Consider the following 22140-nt stretch of genomic DNA (forward strand, 5'->3'; position numbering starts at 1 on the left):
TCTTGCAAATGAGTAGCGTTGGTCTTATTGTGTACTGAACCTCAAGTGTGAAGAGGAAATGTTGTCTTGGATATCTGCAGAGGTGAGACATCATGGTAAATCACCACCGCGAAAGACGAGACAAAAAAGGAGACAAGATAGTCGCTGAGTCGCGACCAAAGTTTATTGAAGTGAATAGGGAATACATGAAGAAGCCAAGCAACACCACGAACCACACAATTACAGATAAGCATACATGACAACATGAGTCAAAAATCGCCCTGAACATTTCCGTGATCGAGATAGTCCAACGCATTGTGTGTTAACGCGATAGACAACACACTTGCACATTCGTCACCGAGTCGTAAGGTGTGTCTAGCCTCAATAATGTCCCATTTAATCTCTGAATTTACTGCAAAATGCATGCTGCCAAAAGGAAAGGGTAGCAGCCTTCACATTCCTTGCAATATACAGTCAAGTTAGAACCCCTACCCTTTTGTGCTCCTGAAATCTTACATTGATACACCTTCCAGTTTGACCTATATAGACCCGAGTACAAGATATAGTATCTGATACCATGTTCATTTTACAAGGTGCATATACATTTCACTCCACATGGGTACTTTTTTCGAGCCACAGTCACAAAATTATTCTTTACTATTTTACATATTTTAGACAACTTATTAGACGCCGAGAAAATCATTTTTCCATCATACCTTCTGGCCACATTTTTCGAATTGTGCGACAATCTATGTACGTACGGTAACACAACCGGTCTTTTGGCATCTCGCTGGCTGGCCCCGGCCTGATTGCGCCGGTCGCCGCGAAAAGCTTTTGGCTTCTTTAAAAATTTTTTGTATGCTCTTGCTTTAACATGGTTAGGAAATCCAGCGTTCTTTAACCTAAAATGTGCTCTTGGAAACTAGTCGTCATGCTGTGAAAGCATGACTTCATCAATTCTGAGCCCAGGCTTGACAGTGCAATGCTATCTTTCACTAGCTTGGAATAGCCAACCTGTATCCAAGTAGCAGCTTAACACTCCTGGGTGAATATCACCAGCGCACATGGTGTGTGCAGATCACCAAGTTAAGGTCCAGAAACCGCAGCTCTTTTAGTGGCGACATTTTCTCCAAGGTAAACCTAAGACAAAGGCCTTGCTCCTGAAACAACTGAGAATATGTTGAGGTCCCAAACTATCACAACCTTTGTAAAAGACCAGAAAATCATCAACTTATCAAAAGATTTTTCCCGCAGTCCTTGCAAGTTCTTGACAATCATTCTATCCCCATGCTTAAAATATCTCTTAGCACAAGGCCAATCTTCACACCACTACATATACCAGATTTTTGAACACATACCACACCACTATACTCTACAACCATGCTCTTAAAATAAATGCTATTCACTAGCATGCTCTTGAGATAAATTTCAGAAAAGGGTTCAGCTGCCGCGGTGGCTTAGTAGATATGGTGCTCGGCTACTGACCCGAAAGACGCGGGTTCGATCCCGGCCGCGGCGGCTGGAATTTCTTTGGAGGAGAAATTCTAGAGGCCCGTGTACTGTGCGATGTCAGTGCACGTTAAAGAACCCCAGGTGGTCGAAATTTCCGGAGCCCTCCACTACGGCGTCTCTCATAGCCTTAGTCGCTTTGGGACGTTAAACCCCATAAACCAACCAACCAGAAAAGGGTTCTTGCGAAATTTTGTCTGGTTATTTCCAAAAGCATCTGTCTACTTCGCGTCTTGAAGATCTGTTTCTTATACTCAATTCGCAGTGTGGTTGAGTATCTGAAGAATGGCCATCCAGCGGATTGTCTAGTGTCGATGTAGAACTATTTTATTCCACCCCGTATGAGGACCTTATGAAAAGCTTGTGAATGTGTATATCGGAGCACAATGATGAGCTTGTGTTTAGGAACAGGTGCGTAACAGTTTTTTTTGGACTTACCTCTTTTTATTTGAAGAGCATGTTTGTGGAGTATGGCTGTGCGGCATATGTTGAAAAGTCCAGTATATGTATCGATTGAATGCCATTGTGCTAAGTAATATTCTGTTCAGCAGGGTGAATGGTGGGATTGTCAAGAACTTGCATGGGCTTGGGGAAAAATCACTACGTCTGATTTCCTGGTCTCTTACAATAAGTTGCGATAGTGTGGAACTTGTACGTTTTGTCAAGTTGTTTAGGGAGCAAGGCCTTTCTTTGTCTTAGGTTTCCCTTGGAGGAAATGTCCCATCAAAAAGAGCTGCGGTTTCTGGGCTTTACCTTGATTATTTATTTTATTTCAGTATACTGCAAGCCAGAGTTGGCCCAAGCAGGAGGGGCATACAACTAAAAAAATTTCTAAAAGAGCATCAGCTACAACACCGCGAGTCAGTAAACAGGACACAAACCCAGAGCCATCAAACAAGATACTAGGAGCCATACAATAAGTTCTTGAGCTCCTTCTGAAAATTCCTAGACTTACATAGACCCGAAGGAAGGCCATTCCACTCCGCGACAGTGGTCGGAAAAAAACTGTTCTTAAACCCACTAGTTCGTGCGAAAATTGGTGCTAATGACTGGTCATGTATATGACGTGTTCTCCTAGTGCTCGCCAGCTTCACACAATCAGGAAGATCTGCCTTCAAATTTCCAGACATGTAATTATGAAGCAGTACTAGACGGGTAACTTTTCTTCTTATTGCCAAGAACTGTAAATTACTCTTTCGAATTAATGCAGTTGGAGAGTCTATCCTTCTATATTTCCCATAAATAAAACGAACTGCTTTTCGCTGAACACGCTCCAGTTGAGCAATGTCTTTCTTGTTATGCGGGTCCCACACTGCTGCCGCATATTCCAGTCGGGACCTAACACAAGCCTTGTATGCAGTGATCTGGTACTCACGGGAGAGTTTCCGAGTTTTCTTTTAATAAACCATAATTTCTTTACTGCTGATGAGCAGATGTCAGCTATATGAGTGGACCAATTAAGTTTGTTCGTGAGGGTTACTCCGAGGTACTTATAGCTTTCTACTTCTAAAATGGGATTATTGTGAAGTATATAACTGTGCAATCTGGGCGCTTTTTTTCTTGTGATTCTAAATAATACGGTTTTGTTTGGGTTAATATCCGTGCCTCAGCGCTCACACCAGTCTGCAATTGCTAGTACAGTTTTTTTGAAGTGACAAGTGGTCAGAATCACTTACTACCTCTTTAAAAATTATACAATCATCGGCAAACAGCCTCACCTCTACATCCTTTTCAACAATATTCACTAGGTCATTCACATAGATTAAAAATAACAGGGGTCCCAAGACACTGCCTTGAGGAACCCCTGAAGTCACATGCAGCATGTCTGAACAAGAGTCCTGGATTGCTACAAATTGCTGCCTTTCTGTAAGATAGGCATGTACCCACTGAATTATAAAAGAGGGAAGTCCAATCGATTCAAGTTTAAACAATAACTTTCCGTGAGGCACCTTGTCAAATACTTTACTAAAGTCAAAAAATAAGACGTCTGTTTGTCCGGAAGCATCCAGGACTCTTGAAAATTCATGCACTACAGATAAAAGTTGGGTAACAGTAGATATACCTCTCCTAAAACCATGTTGGTAAGCTGTCAAAATATTACGGTCCTCTAAAAATTTTACAATATAACAAAAAATAGCATGCTCTAACAACTTACAGCAATTGTTCGTCAATGAAACAGGGCGATAATTTGTAACTAGTTGGCAAATAAAACGAATTGCTTTTCGCTGAACACGCTCCAGTTGAGCAACGTCTTTCTCGTTATGCGGGGTTGATGTTCTGCACATGCCATGCTGCCGATATTCGTCCAGGAGTGTGAAGCAGCTACTTCACTATTGGGTGAACCATTCTAAGCTAGTGAAAGATAGCATTCCGTCATCTAGGCTAGGCTCGGTTTTGATGAAGTGATGCTTTCACAGCATGACAAGCGGTCTCAAAGAGCAGACTTTAAGGCTTACGAAATCATTATTCCCCAAATATGCTATTGTAGGAGTGTGTGATAAATTGTTAAAGCTGAGCGTATAAGATTGATCAAGTTGGTCAGACATGCTAAAGGTAAGAATGGCACACAATCATTGTAACGAGGACAGCAGGAGAGCACACAAGCGTTAGTGCCAACCTTGGAGCGGATACAGAATCCAAGAGCGTGTGCTTGACATTCAGCGTTGGCAGTCAAGGATCGGGCTCATTCAATCTTGAATGTTCAAATCAGTGTTTTCTCATTTCCTTGACTGTCAGTGCTGATTTGTCAAGCATCCGCTCTTGGATTCTGTATCCGCTCCAAGGTTGACACTTGTGCGTGTGCTTGCTGTCCTGCTGTCCTTATTATTTGATGCTGCGCCATTCTTCCCTTTAGCATGTTAAAGCGAAAACCTCTTCACAGGGATTGGCAGGATACGGCCGAGGCTAGCTATCGAGATGCCAAAAGATCGACTGTGTTCTGTACGTACGTAGATTGTCGCACAATTTGAAAAATGTGGTCAGAAGGTATGACGCAGAAATGGTGCTCTTGGTCCCTAATAAGTTGTATACGATCTGTAAAATTGATAAGAATAATTTTGTAAATTTGGTCCGGGAAAAGCATATGTGCCTTGTAAAATGTATGTGGTGTATCCAATACGGATATCTTGGGGTTGGGTTTATGTTGTTCAAACTCGAAGGTGTGTGAATGTAAGACTGCGGGAGCACAAGAGATATTTGGATATTGGTAGGGGTTCTAACTTATTTGTACATAACAAGGAATGTGAAGGCTGCTAGCCATTCTTTTTGGCAACACTCATTTTTGCGATACATTCGGAGCAGATTAATCGGACAATTATTGAGGCTAGACACATCTTATGACTTGGTGACAAATCTGTGAGTGTGCTGTCCATCGCGTTTATATGGAACGAGTTGGACTGTCTAAATGAGAGGAAAGTTAAGGGCGATCTTTTACTCATGTTGTGGTGTAGCTTATCTGTAACTGTGTGGTTTGTGGTCTTGTTTGGCTTTTGTATGTACTCCCTGTTCACTTCATTAAACTTCAGTTGCGAGTCAGCACCTGTTTTGTCTCCTTTCTTGTCATTGTCTCGTGCTGGTAGGTTCACGTAATTGCAGTGTAGATTCACTGAATTGTATACTTGCAGAGGCTTGTGAATAAAAACCAGAGGAATTTTCTTTCCTTTGTCTGGAATATAAGGTTAAAATTTTTTTCGCACAGCTAGATGTTTGCAGCATGAAATTACATTCTGAAAGGTGAAACCCACTAAATTGTACATTTTGTGTGCAAGGGTACTGATGCTTGCATTAAACTGAAAACTTTCGTCCAGGCTATCTGGCTAGCTTCCTTCTTCCTAGTGCCCAGATTTTTTTAAACAATACTTACATGTTAATTACATCACGTTTTTTGATCATATACAACAAAATTTAAAACATGATGATCATTGGTACGTTTTAGTCTGGGCTAGAATGATAAGTACCTAGTATATAGTAAAATTTAATATTACTAGTCTAACATAAAGAAAATTGCTTTTTTTCAGTGGAAAATTTTTGCATTTCCAAGAAAACATGAAGAAAGCAACTGGCTGTCGTGTCTGAGAAAGGACGCGCGCAAATTTCTTTGAAAAATGGAAAATGATTGCATAGAGGAGCCTGCGTAACAATTTATATGCTTCATCCATGTAACAAGGAAAGACGATTAACCGAAACGCCGTCAGCTAGTAAATTGCGGAAAAAGTTATCACAAACGCTGAAACAATACCATAAACGCTTTGTGAGTGCACAGGCTTAACTGGACTTTTTTTTTTGCACCGAAGACCTTGAGTTTGACTAGACTGCTTAGCCTGTCGTAAAAGCAAACTGAGTTTGCTGTGTCCTCGAGGAAACAGACGCTTGTTTGACAAACAAATTACAACGAAAATGTAATGATAGTGCGCAAAATATATTTGGTGAAATTACATAAACGCCTGAAGAGAAAGTTGGCGTTTACATCAACGCGACAGCGTCGGGTCGAGCCGTGCAGCCGGAATGAAATTTGCCCTTTCGGGCTCATGTAAACATTACTCGGCAGACCTACCCAGACCCGGCAGGCATTCAATCTCTTTCAGGCGTGAGAATAAAGTTATCTCAAAGGCAGAACTGCAGCAGCAGCCCGCTTTCTACTTGCGCCGCCACGCCTCACAGGGAGCACCGCAGCTGTCTTTGACCCGCTGGCATCGGGTTCGAAGGCGCAGTCATTGAGTTCAGGCGACTGGACCCACTGCGATTGGGTTTCCGTGAACTCGTTCGCAGAGGCGAAGGGATGAGTAACATTCTAAATATGCATGGCTGGCTCCATTGGAGTCTACGTCGAGGATTCGCCAATGACTTAAGCGCACTGTCGTCGCGCGCCTCCAAAGTGAAAACAGTGCAAAAAGGAAAGAAACATAAAGAAAGAAGCTACGCAAAAGCGCGTGTGCAGACAACGCCAGTAGCGAGTAAGTTTTTTCGTGTTCCCTTTTTGCACTGTTTTCGGCATAATTTCAGTGGGGAAAATGCTGACGCCCTGTCAAGCCGCTGCTAAGAGCTGCGGCCGTTCTCTTCGCCACGGTCAGCGGGCACGCTCCGTTTGCTCGAAGCGCCGTTAAGAACGCTGCAATATGGTAGCGCACGAGTGCAGTCACGTGCTATTTTTTTCCTATATAGCGGGCTTTCTTTGGATGCGGCAAAAAAAGGACCCCGTAGGAGATACGATGCTACAATAAACTGCACCGGTTGTTTATACACCTGCTCTACAACCTAACGTAATGGCCTTGGCTATCAACTGAATATTTGAAACTTTGCATAATTCATCTTTGTTCATTAACTCATTAAGCGCAAAAAAACCTATTCTGAGGAGCGCCACATGATGGCGAACAATGTATCGTTCGTTTGAGCGGGCTGCGGTTTACCGCTTTAATTTCAAATCCTTGGTTTAAAGTACGTGAAACACCCTGTATATGGTCCGAAATGGGCGCGCAGACCGTCTGGCGTGGCCAAGTTTTTTACGCAATCACATGCCTGCTACGTGCACTCTTCAGTTCGAAGGTCGAAGCTAGCTGCCATCACCCGCGAGCGATAGCAAACGAAGAGTAAGGGCACAAATTAGTAAGCCTTACGTCCTCGAGAAAGAGCTTTAGGATCGTTATCATCGATCTGCAGTTCCGATACGGAGTGCTAATGTTTCTTATTACTTCCATCTGAAACACTGCTTGCGCCTATGTTTTGCTGAAAACAAGCCATTTGAGGACTGAAGCGGATCCATTGAAAGCAGCTACGTGCAGCGCAGTCCAAAGCATTTCTATCCAGGTGTTTGCAAAGAGGCCGGAACGATGCAATCGAGTCACGCCGAAACATGCACCTCCAGAGTAGCACAGAGGAGCTCACAGCTGCTCGCAGTGAGAGGAACGCAGCGTCGGCAACCGATGACATGACCGAACGCGCGGCTCCGCAGATACACCCCACTACGTTATACGCACTGCACACACTAGGCTCACTACAGATGCGCACAAACCTCCTTATCCTTACGCCGGCAATTTACGTGGAACTAAGTCACAGGATGGCTCATCCATGATAGGAGATGGCAGATCAGGCGCGCGCCCGAGGCTCCGTTGATTTCTTAAGCTGTCGCTTTGTAAACGGCGTTTCTTGCCTCCGGGAGTTTCTTGGGCAACTGCAGTTGCTGAGGGCGCAAGCGAGCTCTCTTTATTTCGTCTTCTTCGTGAGAATGGTTTCCGTTGGGACACATATTTCGGCAACAGAATTTGGAAAGCTCGTTCTCAATATGAAATGCCAAACACGCGTGTACACAGGTGCACACCCGCGAGAAAGGCATCGATAAAGAACGCGCTTTCGCACCATTACTGCACGACATCACCTCGATAACGTGAATTCAAGCAGCCGCCACTTTCTGCCAGATTAATCGAGGCGGCCCGTAGAGACGGAATAGGCGTCACACGTGAACAGTGGCGTTCCTTTCTAGCCTGCTGCTCTATCAGTCCTGCGATTCTCGCCCGAGTATTTTCTAGAATCACAGAAGAGGTTATTCCATTTTCCTTCCATCCCTTAGTCTCGCAAATGTGCCTTCACAAGCGCTGAAATCACAGCCAGGGGCCTGTCACTTGAAAGAGGACGCAGGCGGCCTCCTGGTGCAGGTGACTGTCTCGAATAGTGTTTTTTTTTGTTATTCGCAGCAGCGCGTCCAATGTAAGAAGAATTGAAGCTTAACACGCGTCCACCTTTGGTCATTTCGGGCATGGGCAGCCATTTGCCTTTTGTGGCGGCACTATAATTGGTCGCATCGTATAAGTATAATAAATCAGGAAGGTAAAAAAATCAGGGCAAGCTTGTTGGGAGGAGACTGATCAAGAAGGGCTAGCAAGCATGCGCAAGGAAATATTCTCTTTGTAACTGAGGAGTTGGGCTTTTTATCTACGCATGAATGAAAGGAATTCAAGAAAAGCATCAGTGCCACTCGAGAGGCAAAGGGGAGCCTTTCTGTAACTAGTAAACGCTACTGATGGCATCTGAGCCTAGGCGTTTTGCTTTAAGGTTAAGCCTCGCTCATTTGACCTCGTTTTTTCAATCTCAGAAATCGCAAGCTTTTAATCGTAGCTCTGTCATTTCTGGTTAGCTTGTCATTGGGTACAAAGCCAACTAATTGCGAGCCATTTGCGATTGCATAGCGACTACGGTTACGTCCAGGCTTGCTTCAGCTACACTTTCGCCTTATATGAGGCTGCAAAGGCGCGAATCTACGAAGTACATGAGAGCAGAGGATAAAACCACCGACCTTTGGTGATGTAGCCGAGCTGGGCTGGTTGAAGACACACGTGCCATCCGCAGTTGGCTCGCAGCTGAGGGTGGCCCCGCCGGATCTTGATGCGGGTGGTCCTCCCTCCTGCAATAATACCCTCACGAAATGTAGTTTCCACGCGGAAATGGAATTAGCGGCATAAATGCAAAGATTGCGAACATTTAGTGAGTGGGAAAATCACCAGCATTGCAGGACGGGCTGGCAAAAAAAAACATCAGCGACTCTTTTTGTCACAAAGCTAGTACGCGCATGGCGCGTGCCGTGCTTCCATGGAGCACAAACGGATGCTCGGGATAGAAACAGCGTTTATTCATCCCGATGAGCGAGCTTATATATGTGACCGGGCGAGGGTAACGGGAGAAGGGACGAGGGAAAGCGTGAGGAGCATGCTCTTGGCGTTGGCCGTAGTGAGGGCTGAGCGTTCGCCGTAGTGAAGGCATTGCGTTCGCCGCAGTGAAGACATAGCGTTCGCCGTAGTGAAGGCATAGCGTTCGCCTACTGAAGGCATGGCGTTCGCCGTAGTGAAGGCAGAGCGTTCGCCGTAGTGAAGGCATAGCGTTCGCCGTACTGAAGGCATGGCGTTCGCCGTAGTGAAGGCAGAGCGTTCGCCGTAGTGAAGGCATAGCGTTCATTGTAGTGAAGGCATGGCGTTCGCCGTACTGAATGCATAGCGTTCGCCGTAGTGAAGGCATGGCGTTCGCCGTAGTGAAGGCATGGCGTTCGCCGTAGTGAAGACATAGCGCTCGCCGTAGTGGAGGCATGACGTTCGCCGTAGTAAAGGCAGAGCGTTCGCAGTAGTAAAGGCATAGCGTTCGCCGTAGTGAAGACATAGCGTTCATTGTAGTGAAGGCATGGCGTTCGCCGTACTGAATGCATAGCGTTCGCCGTAGTGAAGACATAGCGTTCGCCGTACTGAAGGCATGGCGTTCGCCGTAGTGAAGGCAGAGCGTTCGCCGTAGTGAAGGCATAGCGTTCATTGTAGTGAAGGCATGGCGTTCGCCGTACTGAATGCATAGCGTTCGCCGTAGTGAAGGCATGGCGTTCGCCGTAGTGGAGGCATGACGTTCGCCGTAGTGAAGGCAGAGCGTTCGCCGTAGTGAAGGCATAGCGTTCATTGTAGTGAAGGCATGGCGTTCGCCGTACTGAATGCATAGCGTTCGCCGTAGTGAAGACATAGCGTTCGCCGTACTGAAGATATGGCGTTCGCCGTAGTGAAGGCAGAGCGTTCGCCGTAGTGAAGGCATAGCGTTCATTGTAGTGAAGGCATGGCGTTCGCCGTACTGAATGCATAGCGTTCGCCGTAGTGAAGGCATGGCGTTCGCCGCAGTGAAGGCATGGCGTTCGCCGTAGTGAAGACATAGCGCTCGCCGTAGTGGAGGCATGACGTTCGCCGTAGTAAAGGCAGAGCGTTCGCAGTAGTAAAGGCATAGCGTTCGCCGTAGTGAAGACATAGCGTTCGCCGTAGTGAAGGGATAGCGTTCGCAGTAGTGAAGGCATAGCGTTCGCCGTAGTGAAGGCATAGCGTTCGCCGTAGTGAAGGCATAGCGTTCGCCGTAGTGAAGGCATAGCGTTCGCCGTAGTGAAGACATAGCGTTCGCCGTAGTGAAGACATAGCGTTCGCCGTAGTGAAGGCATAGCGTTCGCCGTAGTGAAGACATAGCGCTCGCCGTAGTGGAGGCATGACGTTCGCCGTAGTAAAGGCAGAGCGTTCGCAGTAGTAAAGGCATAGCGTTCGCCGTAGTGAAGACATAGCGTTCGCCGTAGTGAAGGCATAGCGTTCGCCGTAGTGAAGGCATAGCGTTCGCCGTAGTGAAGACATAGCGTTCGCCGTACTGAAGGCATGGCGTTCGCCGTAGTGAAGGCAGAGCGTTCGCCGTAGTGAAGGCATAGCGTTCATTGTAGTGAAGGCATGGCGTTCGCCGTACTGAATGCATAGCGTTCGCCGTAGTGAAGGCATGGCGTTCGCCGTAGTGAAGGCATGGCGTTCGCCGTAGTGAAGACATAGCGCTCGCCGTAGTGGAGGCATGACGTTCGCCGTAGTAAAGGCAGAGCGTTCGCAGTAGTAAAGGCATAGCGTTCGCCGTAGTGAAGACATAGCGTTCGCCGTAGTGAAGGCATAGCGTTCGCCGTAGTGAAGGCATAGCGTTCGCCGTAGTGAAGGCATAGCGTTCGCCGTAGTGAAGGCATAGCGTTCGCCGTAGTGAAGGCATAGCGTTCGCCGTAGTGAAGACATAGCGTTCGCCGTAGTGAAGACATAGCGTTCGCCGTAGTGAAGGCATAGCGTTCGCCGTAGTGAAGACATAGCGCTCGCCGTAGTGGAGGCATGACGTTCGCCGTAGTAAAGGCAGAGCGTTCGCAGTAGTAAAGGCATAGCGTTCGCCGTAGTGAAGACATAGCGTTCGCCGTAGTGAAGGCATAGCGTTCGCCGTAGTGAAGGCATAGCGTTCGCCGTAGTGAAGGCATAGCGTTCGCCGTAGTGAAGGCATGGCGTTCGCCGTAGTGAAGACATAGCGTTCGCCGTAGTGAAGGCATGGCGTTCGCCGTACTGAATACATAGCGTTCGCCGTAGTGAAGGGATAGCGTTCGCAGTAGTGAAGGGATAGCGTTCGCCGTAGTGAAGACATAGCGTTCGCCGTAGTGAAGGCATAGCGTTTGCCGTAGTGAAGACAGCGTTCGCAGTAGTGAAGGCAGAGCGTTCGCCATAGGGAAGGCACAGCGTTCACAGCACTTTTCTTAAATTTATTCTGGCAACTGAGGCTTCAACAACATAGTTCTGCACGGAATTGGCTCTAATATAACGCGAGTGGTTTTGAACATGCGATTGATACATATACAAATGGAGCACTACGTATGACGCAGAATGCCTACGTAAGCTTGACCTGACAACTTCGCGCCAGCTGGCTCTTGCCTACAACTGAGTTTTCAGCGAATTCCAGCCGAAGTTCCAAGGCGGCAGCCATTACGCATGAGTGGCAGCAAAACGTTGTGTTAACAACAGAAGGAAGCAACCACTCCCTCGCGAATGAGCTCACTAGCCTTCAGCTACACATTCTACCAATCTGCCTTGGAGTACCACAGGGTAGGGTACTGGGGCCCCTACTGTTTAATGCACTCATTAATGGCATTGTTAACGTAGACAAGATCACTCAGTTTATTATATATGCCAATGACACTACTCTGATTGCCTCTGCCCCTGAGGTTGAGTGTCTCATTGAGAAGTGTAATGTTCGTTAGAAAAATTATCAACCTGGTGTTGCTTAAATCGACTTCAATTGATTACAGCAAAAACCAAAGCGATAATTTTTCGTGCTAAGAATAAGATCTACAACACAGTGGCATACATAAATTTGAAGGACAGGTTATTGATATTGTCAGCGAACACAAAACATTAGGAGTGTATTTTTCATCTCACTTGACTTGGGATGACCATATTGAACATCTTAGCAAAAAAACTTTCCTCAGTTACAGGTGCATTGTCGCTATGCCGTGACACTATGCCTCTAAAATGTAAAATCAGAATTTATTATGCATTGTTCCAATCACATTTAAAATATTGCAGTTTAGTATGGGCAACAACTACAAAAACTAACATGAACAAATTGTTCATAATACAAAAGAGAATTCTGCGTCATGTTGTAAATCTCGAAAAATCGAGTCCAATAAACAACGCCTTCCAAGAACATTCCATCATCTGCGTAGATAACTTATACCAGTTTAGACTTCAACTAATATATTTTTCCGCTACCCATGTCAAAAAACATTTATCTCCTTTGGCCTGCTTAGAATTACGCCAGGCTTTAATGCACACACGAAATCAGGATGTATGGGCCGTACCATTTTTTCGTACCAACTATAAATTAGTCTTTAGCTCATAACCTTCCATGTACCTTAAACGCATTTCAAAACACCAGTGGCTATGAAAGAAAGGAACTACGGAACTGCTTTGCAACGTTGTAAATACTTGTGTACTATTAATAACATTGTTATTATTATTTGCTGTGTTGTTTAGCTCAGTGTGCTATTTGTGTTTGCTTCGTTGATTGAATATGTGCCATCTTCAGTTGTCTCTTTGTTCTTACGTTTTTTTTTCTCTGTGCAGCTAGGAGTTTCATGACATTTTTATATTACTGCCTCTGTTCTATGATTTGTGTTCTTACCATTTATTGTTATAATATCATTTATAGTTACTGATGGCTTAAAACTAGTTGTCACATGCTGTGCGTTTTGCCTTGTAATGGTTTCCTGCACTTCATCAAGCTGAGTTAGCAGCTTTTATCCAGGAAACCATCCAGAAATATCTGGTGAATAAAGTGAATTGAATTGAATTGAATTGGGCTGATTCGTAAGGTTTATGCAGTCGAATATTAGTGGGAAAGACGAAGGCCAACAAAAAACATCCACGCCTCTGTTTATTTGGATAGTTGTAACTGTTTTAAATGATTAAAGGGCAGCTCGCATTGCAACTGCCTTTTTCTCATTCAAGCCGTTTTGACGTTTAAATCGTTTGGCATTCGTTTCTTTTTTTAAAAATATACATAAATTAAGGACAAGTGGACAGATCGAGAATGTAGCGAACGAAGGGGGGAGGGTCGGCCAGAGGAAGGTACCGATTCGCTACCCTACAAGGCCAAGGAAGCAGACAAACAATAAGGGCAAAGCACGTCGTCATCATCATCCTATTTGCGATCACTGCCGGAGAAAGGCCTCTCCCCTATCCATCTAGATCAGCCGGTGCTGGGCCAGCTGCGGATAACTTATCCCCGCAAAGTTCTCAATGTCCTCGACCGCCCAACTGCCATGCTTGCTTTCGCCTGGAATCCAGTCTGTTACCCGTAAAAACCGACCAGCGGTTATCTTGCCTTCACATTACATATCACCTACCCAAGCCATTTCTTCTTGATTTCGACTAGGATGTCATTAACGCTTAAGCTTAGCTTAAGGACAACGCAGCGAGCTATGGAAAGAAAATGACAGGTGTAACGTTATGAGAACGGTAGCGGGCGGAGTGGGTGAGAGAACAAACGCGGGTTAAGGACATCCTAGTGGAAATCAAGAGTAAGAAATGGGCTTGGGCGGGGCATGTAATGCGAAGGCACGATAACCGCTGGTCCCTAACGGCAACGGAGTGGATTCCAAGAGAATGCAAGCGTAGCAGGGTATGGCAAAAAGTTAGGTGGACGGATGAGATTAAGAAGTTAGCGGGGATATGGTGGCCGCAGCTGGCAAAGGGCGGGGTCAATTGGCGAGACATGCGAGAGGCCTCTGCTCTGCAGGGGGCGTAGGCAAGCTGATGATGATGATGATGTCATTAACCCGTGTTTGTTCCCTGATCCACTCTGCTCTCACCCTGTCTCTTAACGTTGCATGAACCTGTCATTTTCCTTCCATAGCTGGCTGCGTTGTGTTCAATTTAATTTGAACCCTTTTTGTTAGCCTCGATGGTTCTGCTCCATACGTGAGTACAAGGTACAGCTGTCATGTAATTAGCTCTTGAAGGATATTGTTCAACAGCTATTCGTCGCCAGAGAGTGCCTGCCAAACGCACTCCACCCCATTCTTATTCTCCTAGTCATTTCATTCTCGTGATCCGGTTCTATGGTCGCTCCCTGCCAGAAGTATATTCATTCCCCTCATCACTTCCAAAGCCTTATTGCCTATCGTAAACTGCTGTTTCATTCCAAGACTGTTGAATATTACTTTATAGTTTTCTGCACATTAATTCTCAGACTCGTGTTTCCTCTTTGCCTGTCAAGTCATTAATCATACTTGGCAGCTCGTGCCTTGAGTTAATTAGCAAGCGGATGTCGTCAATACATCGAAGATTACTCAGGTATGCTTGATTAGCTTTTATTCCGAATTCTTCCCAATCAAGTCCTCCGAATACCTCCTATAAGCACACGATGAATTGTGCTGTACAGATTGTATCTCCCTGTCGGGCAACCGGATGTTATCACCTTGCCTGCAACAGACTAGGGCCGCTGTGCAAACGCTATGGACAATATGCAAAATCTTTACATACACCTCTTCAACATACAGTTACGCAATGCCTGCATTACAGTGCTCTGGTTTCAACTGAGTGAAATGCTTTCTCGTAATCTATGAACGTTCAGAACAGCGGTTGGTTACATTCTGCGCTCTTTATCGCCTCAGTGATTGTGTAAATATGACTCAATCTCTAGTACCCTTTCCGAAACCCAGCCTCGTGCTTTGATTGCTGAAGTTAAAAGTTGATATAATACACTGTGTACAAAAGAAAGTAATCTGTTGGGTTTGTAGTTTTTCAAGCCCTTGACTTCCCCTCTCCATGACTTCCTTTCTTGTGGATTAAGATGGAATAAACGCTCTTCCAAGACTCGGGTACGCTCGAGATCATGAGGCATTGCGCACACTGGGTGCATGTCTTTGCAGCGCAAAGTCCCCATCATCCTTCAACAAATTTTAAGATGTCTGTTTCTCACCAACTGATTTTTCTCTTTTCACTCCATGTACGGCTTTATTTCCTCTTGTGCGGCACAGGGATTCGAACAGTGGTCCCCTTGCACGCGAGATGGATGCTCTGCCTCCATCCTGTCGCTTTATTTTGAGGCTTGAAGCTTATTATCAGTTTCCTCAAACAGAAACTGAAGCGCCCCGAACAAATGGTGTTTCCTTGCACCTGAGGGCCCCGTACAACCTTTACACAGGGCAAACAGCATGACAAGCATATATCACTATGCAAGCATTTCGTCGAGCCTCATTGTCTAACGGGCTCAAAGCGTCCACGTTAGCAGCTGCAGATGGCCACTCAAGAGGTCACAAACAGGTGCTGAGGGAAGTCATAGCTGATACTTATGTGAGTGACTTATGCGCTTGGGCAAAGTGCGTCCGCTAGGGATTCCACGCGTCCTTGGACTTCACAATGCGTACTCATGTACGCCAACGATCAGCGGTTCCACCCTTCTCGCGATTAAGTACAACGCATTACAGGACTCTCCTCCCTTCATTATTTGGCATTAAACCACCATGTTAAAAAAAAACATTCCATATGCAATAACGATATGACTAGTCGAGGAAATAGAAGAGCGGGCTGGGCGCAAACTCGAGGCTTGGTTTATTTCCAGCGGCATCATGGCGTGAACAGCATCTCTTGCCTACGCCGCTCTTCTGTCCGACAGTCTCATGAGAGAAGCGCTACGGCGGCATAGGGACAACAGAATTCGAAAACCAGGGGAGAGCACAAACCATGTGCGCTATAGGGCGAGTACACCACGGGCAAATCAGGCGCTTTCCGCACGATTAGCCTGCGACGCCACCTCCGTGGGGTGAATTAAAGCAGCCGCCTGGCCTGTGAATCGAGGCGGCCCGCAGAGACATACCGAGAGATCGCTGGGCCCAATACGCTTAAGTATGATGTGGCATCAAAACCAACCGACAGCGGTTGTGCATATCGTGCGAGAGTTGGGGCACTCGGTTAAGCTTTCGCAACCTGGAAGCGACAGTTACCGGAGCGGCACTTGACGTGTATCGGACGATCAATGCGTGTTTTGTCCGCGCAGGTCCTGGCCTGCCTCTGTTGCTCAGGGTGTAGTAGCATTGGCGAGGAGGGAGGGAAAGCACCAGAAAAAAACTGCTGACTGTTATGGAGGAGCTACAGTCGGAGACGATGGAGGGACGACGAAAATCTTCTTGTCTCTATGATGCTCTCGTAGCTTTAGCCGATAAGGACATCGATACGGGCAAACAAGTAAACGCTGTAACCTCCAATGGGCCAGTCTTACACTCCGCAGTAGTCCTCGTGCAGGTTTTACGCTTGTATTTCAACCCTCGCCATCGTTCGTGCCATAAGCGTCACGTTCATTGCGTCAGGAAAGCAACCTGACACAGGTGGACAGCTTTATCCCAATGAGAAGCAGTGAACTCGCCCTCCGGTACATCGTGTACAGCCTGCAATATGGCTTCAGCGTCGTTGGCGTCACATGTGTGCCACGGAACGATTCACGCATCATGCACCGCGAGAGTACACAGCAGGTTTCGCACCGACGACACCGAAGAGAAAGCCTCAAAACTAAGGAAATGGCCGATTCTATGGACGTGGTTCAGGGGCGCTTTGAGGAAGCGTAGCAACGAAACAAGAACGCTGTGGGCAGCGTCCTACCGCATATCTAATATACGCATTCGTCTCGACAGATTTTTAAGCTTGCAATGTGTTACTTGTCGAAATTATGTCGGACAAAAACATCAGCCACAGAAACTGATATTTCCTACTGATGAACGCAGCTGCGGCCACAGTTCGCAATACGGGGGCATTTACAAGTGCCTAAATAAGCAGAAGATTGCGTCAATCAAATCATTTAAAAATTCCTGAATTTTTTTTAAACCAAGGTGACATTACAAAAAATACGAGTTTTGTATTTCAGAAAAAATATGAGAACTGAAATCTGTTGTGCAGCAGCGACGCACGAAGACAATATTAAACAAAGGCAGTCCATACAAAGAAAACAGTCAAAGTATTCGACAGCTAGACTAGCCAATGTCTGCAATTCATTTGTCGCGCAAATCCGGACTGGTATTTACTTTCACCATACCTCGGCACCATAAGAGGTGGCTCAATCGCACATACACTCACGGCCACTCGCACTCACATCCACTCATTCACACTCACACTCATCTCCACTCACAATCATGACCACTCGCACTCACAATCACTCATTCACAATCACACTCATGTCCGCTCGCACTCACAACCACTCACTCACACTCATGACCACTCACTCTCACAACCACTCTCACAGTCGTGTCCACTCACACTCACAACCACTCACTCGCTCTCACAATGACTCACTCGCGCTCACAACCATTCACTTCCTCATGCCCACTCACACGTTCATTCGCTCTCCCCTTGTTTGCTGACAACTGAGGGGATGAGAGATTTACTGCCGCGTGGCTCCTCTAACATAGCTTGAGTTGCAATGATGTGATGGTGAGCCGCCGAGGCTTTATGTTCTGCATCGCGTATCTGCAAAGTTGTTCACCCCCTTTCCCTTGTTTGCGTTACGTCGATGGCTCGAGCGATAGCGATTCTACTCCGCTGTTCCCCCGAAACCCCCTTTCCACCTTTCGCTATATATTGACCAGTGCTGCCAGAATAAACGGTTCATTCCCCACCAGCCGTGTCTGCGTCTGCTTACCTCCGGCTAGACGCTGGCGGTACAACACTTTGTCGGGCTATTTGGCCAATTTTCACAGTTTCGGTGCTCGAAGAAATGGGCCACTCACTGCACATATTCCATGCACCGAATGCTACGCACGTGGGCTCCCGCGCTTGCCGCTGGGACGGTGAGTTCCCGTTCAGCGTCAGCTAAGATGTCAGCGTCAGCTAAGTGGTGCACACGCCTATGACGGTGTCTAAGTAACAATAATGAGTCTGCCTTGACATTAGTCTTGGATTGGGTCTGATTACCAATATTAGGCCTCCCTTGACAATGACGCGTCCGTGACTCTGCGTGAACACATTGGAGTCAAGTGGAGACTATGAACACTCTCCGCGGCATGGGAAATGCAGCGTGTTTTTCAAAAGATCGCGTGATTTCCTCTCGGAAAGCGAAATGCCTGAAATACGCAGCAAGTAGAGGATTTCCACGCATAATAACGATGCTAGAGGGAATTGCCATTATGAATCCATTTACAAAACCTCCTAAAGCTTACTATGTGTGACCAATCTATGGACATGTCTGCAGCGCAGTACGTTTTCTGCATCGCACATAGCCCTGTCTGAGGGAGGTTTTACTTACCAGTGCATTGTTCTCGCTTGAGGTCGGTGCGTGCGAAGACCACGTGCGCATCCGCATGGTATAAGGGGGGTGCTTACATTGCACCGCATTATTCTCCAGCGTCGATCGGGGAAGCATGCGTATGCACCTAACTTGTGAGCCATTTTGTGGCGCACGCCCTTCTGGAACGATAGGCTTTTACAGGGAAAAAGCGCTATCAAGAAGTGCTTAGAGGAAATCGTGCGAGTAGTGAGAGTAGCATTGCTGAAATCGGGGAATGCAAACAGATGTTAATCCGCTTACAGTATTGAAAATATGAAAAGTAAACAAAATCGCATTTCACAAGCTGATTTCGATTTCACTCGCCCAGTGCCAAAGATTAGTCACCACAAATCAGTACCAAGCCTTGCATACATACAGCGGAAGCTTGTGTGCAGTTGTTGACTTGCCTGGGCAGCCCCCAGCTGCTCAAATTGCCAACGGTGTAGTTCCGCTTACATCACGCTGACGACAGCGTTTTCAACACCACAAAAGAAAATGGGCTCCGTGGAGAGCGTGGGGGAGCTTAATTTTCAACTCTTTCCTGTTCTACGAGCACAGTCCAGTGTCGAACATGCCGGCACCCTTCGACGTGTTTATGAAAAGCTCCTGGTCCCCCTTCCAATCACCGCCCTCACTTTTCTGTTCTCTTCTGGTCGCATTTTTGGCTGTGGCGTCCATCGGACTTTTTCTTCGCTGCCTTGTCGGTATTGGCAGTTTGAACAGCAGCACTCGCTTGCACTATAACTTTAGGCGAAACGAGAACTGTCGCCTTAGGTTGATTCATATTAGCTTTCATTCCCTTGCGATGCTTTTCTTTTGTAGTTTTTTTTTAGATCGAAACGTGACAATACTTGCAGACATTCTATTTTATATCCGTTTTCCGAGTATATAAAAAAATAAGCTCGAACTGTGCGTCTCACCAAGAGAAAAGAGTGCAGCCAATTTGGTTGCCTCCTCATATCCACTGCCGAAAATCGCCGCAACGTTTCATCAGAGTTCAGTTTCCCTTTCAGTCTTCTAAAGGGTAATTGCGTTGATGATGATTATTGAAGGATGCTTGACATATTTCAGATTCGATATTGCTCAATCACGTTGATAGAGGACACTTCTGGAGAGGTCAACTTTTTATTAACAGTTAATAAAACAAAGAAAGGTCCAAGCAAGGAGAACATTTATTTACATTAGACTGACTCGTAGTTTAACGTACAGAAACCAGCCCTCGGTCCCGCCGAAACCGCTCGTTTTAAACCCTATGTCCCCGCCCTCAGTGGGTACAGTAACCAACCAGGTAACTTCAAACATCCACCTAAATAATCATTGGAGAAATGAAAACATCACCAATCAACAATTCGGAAAGGGCAACACAGCCAATCAATGATTTTAAAAAGAATATAACTCATTTCGGCAAACACTGCAGAAATATGTACACTTTCCACCATCAAGATTTCGGGGGATTGTCCCTTCCTCCCGCGAGCTTCGCGAACATTCTCACTTTCCCATGGTGCAGGTTATTTCAACCTCTGGTAAAACCAGGTTCGAGGAAAGTCACCTCAATCCCCATAAGTTCAGTACCGTCACTTACAAACCGTCTTAACGCCTGCAGTTAGCGTGGCAATGTCCTGTTGACCGCGCCTGAAGCTGTCAACGCCCGCAGCCACAGACATTTTTATTATTTATTTATTATTTATTTATTAATACTGCAATCCCAGGAAGGGATTTTCGCAGGGTGAGCATACAGAATATAGGTAAGTACAAATATTAAGAAAAAAAGTACAAAGGCCACAAATTAATAATAAGCAACAAAAACACAACAGCAAAAATGAAAGGCTCAATGACGTAACACAGCAAAAAAGTGCAATAAGGTTTGGGGCATATAAATACACTACTATAAATACACTACTATAAATACACTACTACCGCAGTCGTGGCCTAGTGGTTTGAGCGCCCGTCTCGGCTGCGGGAGGTGGGTGGTTCGAAACCAACCCACCGCCGGGCACCCACCGGTCAAAAGGGTACAAGCGTCCCCCGGCCTGGCGCTCGGCTTCCTTTAGGGGTGTACGTTTGGGAGAAGTGAAAAAAAAGGGCCACATATTGGGCTTATGCCGCACGAGGCGGACTTATGGTTGCTTGGCAGGGGAACTTATCACTCATCCGCCAAGGCAACTGTTTGGTCTAAGACCCTTTTCCCAAGCATTTCACCCTAGAAGAGCCGAGCACCAGGCCAGGGGAAATCTGGTACCCATTAAAGAAACCGGTGGGTACCCGGCGGCACTGGGGATCGAACCCAGCACCTCCCGAATGCGAGGCGGATGCTCTACCACAAGGCCACGCTTCGGTCATGGGTCATAGGACAAAAGCCACGCGACGCGACGCTGATCCACCTTGCCGCAAGAACGTGCACAATGGGATGCGAGCTGACGTATACGTTCCCGGAGGGGGTTTGACCTTTCCCGTATTCTCGCAACCCTGCGCTGTCCGGCGCCGCTTATCCCACTGGGCAGCGAGTGTGACTAACCCCCTTCTCTGCAGTTGTGCGGAGGGCTGGAAAAAAACTCAATAGATATTCTTTTATTGCGAACTCGGACGCGGCAAACAATGCACAGCATCGCCAACTTCACTCTCACCATGGGAACAAGACAATAATTTCTGCCGCAAATTAAAACATAAAACATTACCATTTTGGATATCTCCTAGGGCGTCAAAGTCATCACCATACCTGATGCTATGCATACAAAGATGCTTGATTTTACCAGATGTTTGATACCAGATGCTTGATTTGGGGCGCTGGACTCCTTCAAGTACATGATAGAAACAAAAATCCTCTGGCGTTACCGAAAAGTGCACTAGGTTTTCACGTTGTTTGCGGGACTGAGCCGAGCTTGTGCAGTTCAAGAGCTGGGCCAAGTAGGTCAGGTTTTCGCGTAGGTACGGCCAAATTAACTAATTACGGCCAGAGCAGACCTCGGCTATGCGCACACCTGGGCACAGAAAAAACCTAAGAGTCGACTGCAGCACTATAAATTCCATCTTACGGTAGTTACTGCCGAGAAGGGGACAGTCCTTTCAGCACTAAGCATTGCAATTCTGTGCATATGAAATCGAGCCATGCGGGGAATGTGGCAAGAGACATGTATCTATATTTTCAGGACTGGCGATGCGAAATTCGGTAAAGGATCTCACAAAACTCGTAGCGGCTCACTGCATCCGCGAAGGGTCTGCGCCCGTACGAACGGTGAACTAAAAAAACAAAGAAAGTTTGCCGTTCCCGTGCCAGTGTAATCCTCTGCTTCGGTTGTCCAGAGCCACCGGCATGAAGCCTTAAGGCCGTTGTACGATCGCTTTTGAGCGGATCCGCCAGGCAGGCGGACTGGCGGACCGCCCGACCAGACAATAGGCAACCGCCCCGTCAGGCGACCGGGAGGAAAATTGGTGAACTTGAACTTTCGGGCGGACGAGCGAACCGCCTGGCGACCAAATTGCAGCGATTGGCTGCTTTTTACGTGACGTAGGCATCCGCTCCGGCCGGGGCAAGATGGCCGTCCGTCGACTGAA

At 46.6% G+C, this 22140-nt stretch overlaps 1 protein-coding gene across 1 annotated transcript in view; it reads right to left on the reverse strand.

The window, feature by feature from the left end:
* Positions 1 to 22140, reverse strand: part of LOC149337577 (uncharacterized) — a 91630-nt gene that overhangs the window by 36241 nt on the left and 33249 nt on the right. The window contains exon 4 of the mRNA XM_089554907.1: positions 8774 to 8881. Within this exon, the coding sequence (XP_089411033.1) occupies positions 8774 to 8881 (108 nt within the window). The remainder of the gene's footprint in view (positions 1 to 8773; positions 8882 to 22140) is intronic.

Source organism: Amblyomma mixtum, chromosome 7, assembly GCF_055824585.1.
Source record: "Amblyomma mixtum isolate Tamu chromosome 7, ASM5582458v1, whole genome shotgun sequence".
Classification (NCBI taxonomy): Eukaryota; Metazoa; Arthropoda; class Arachnida; order Ixodida; family Ixodidae; genus Amblyomma; species Amblyomma mixtum.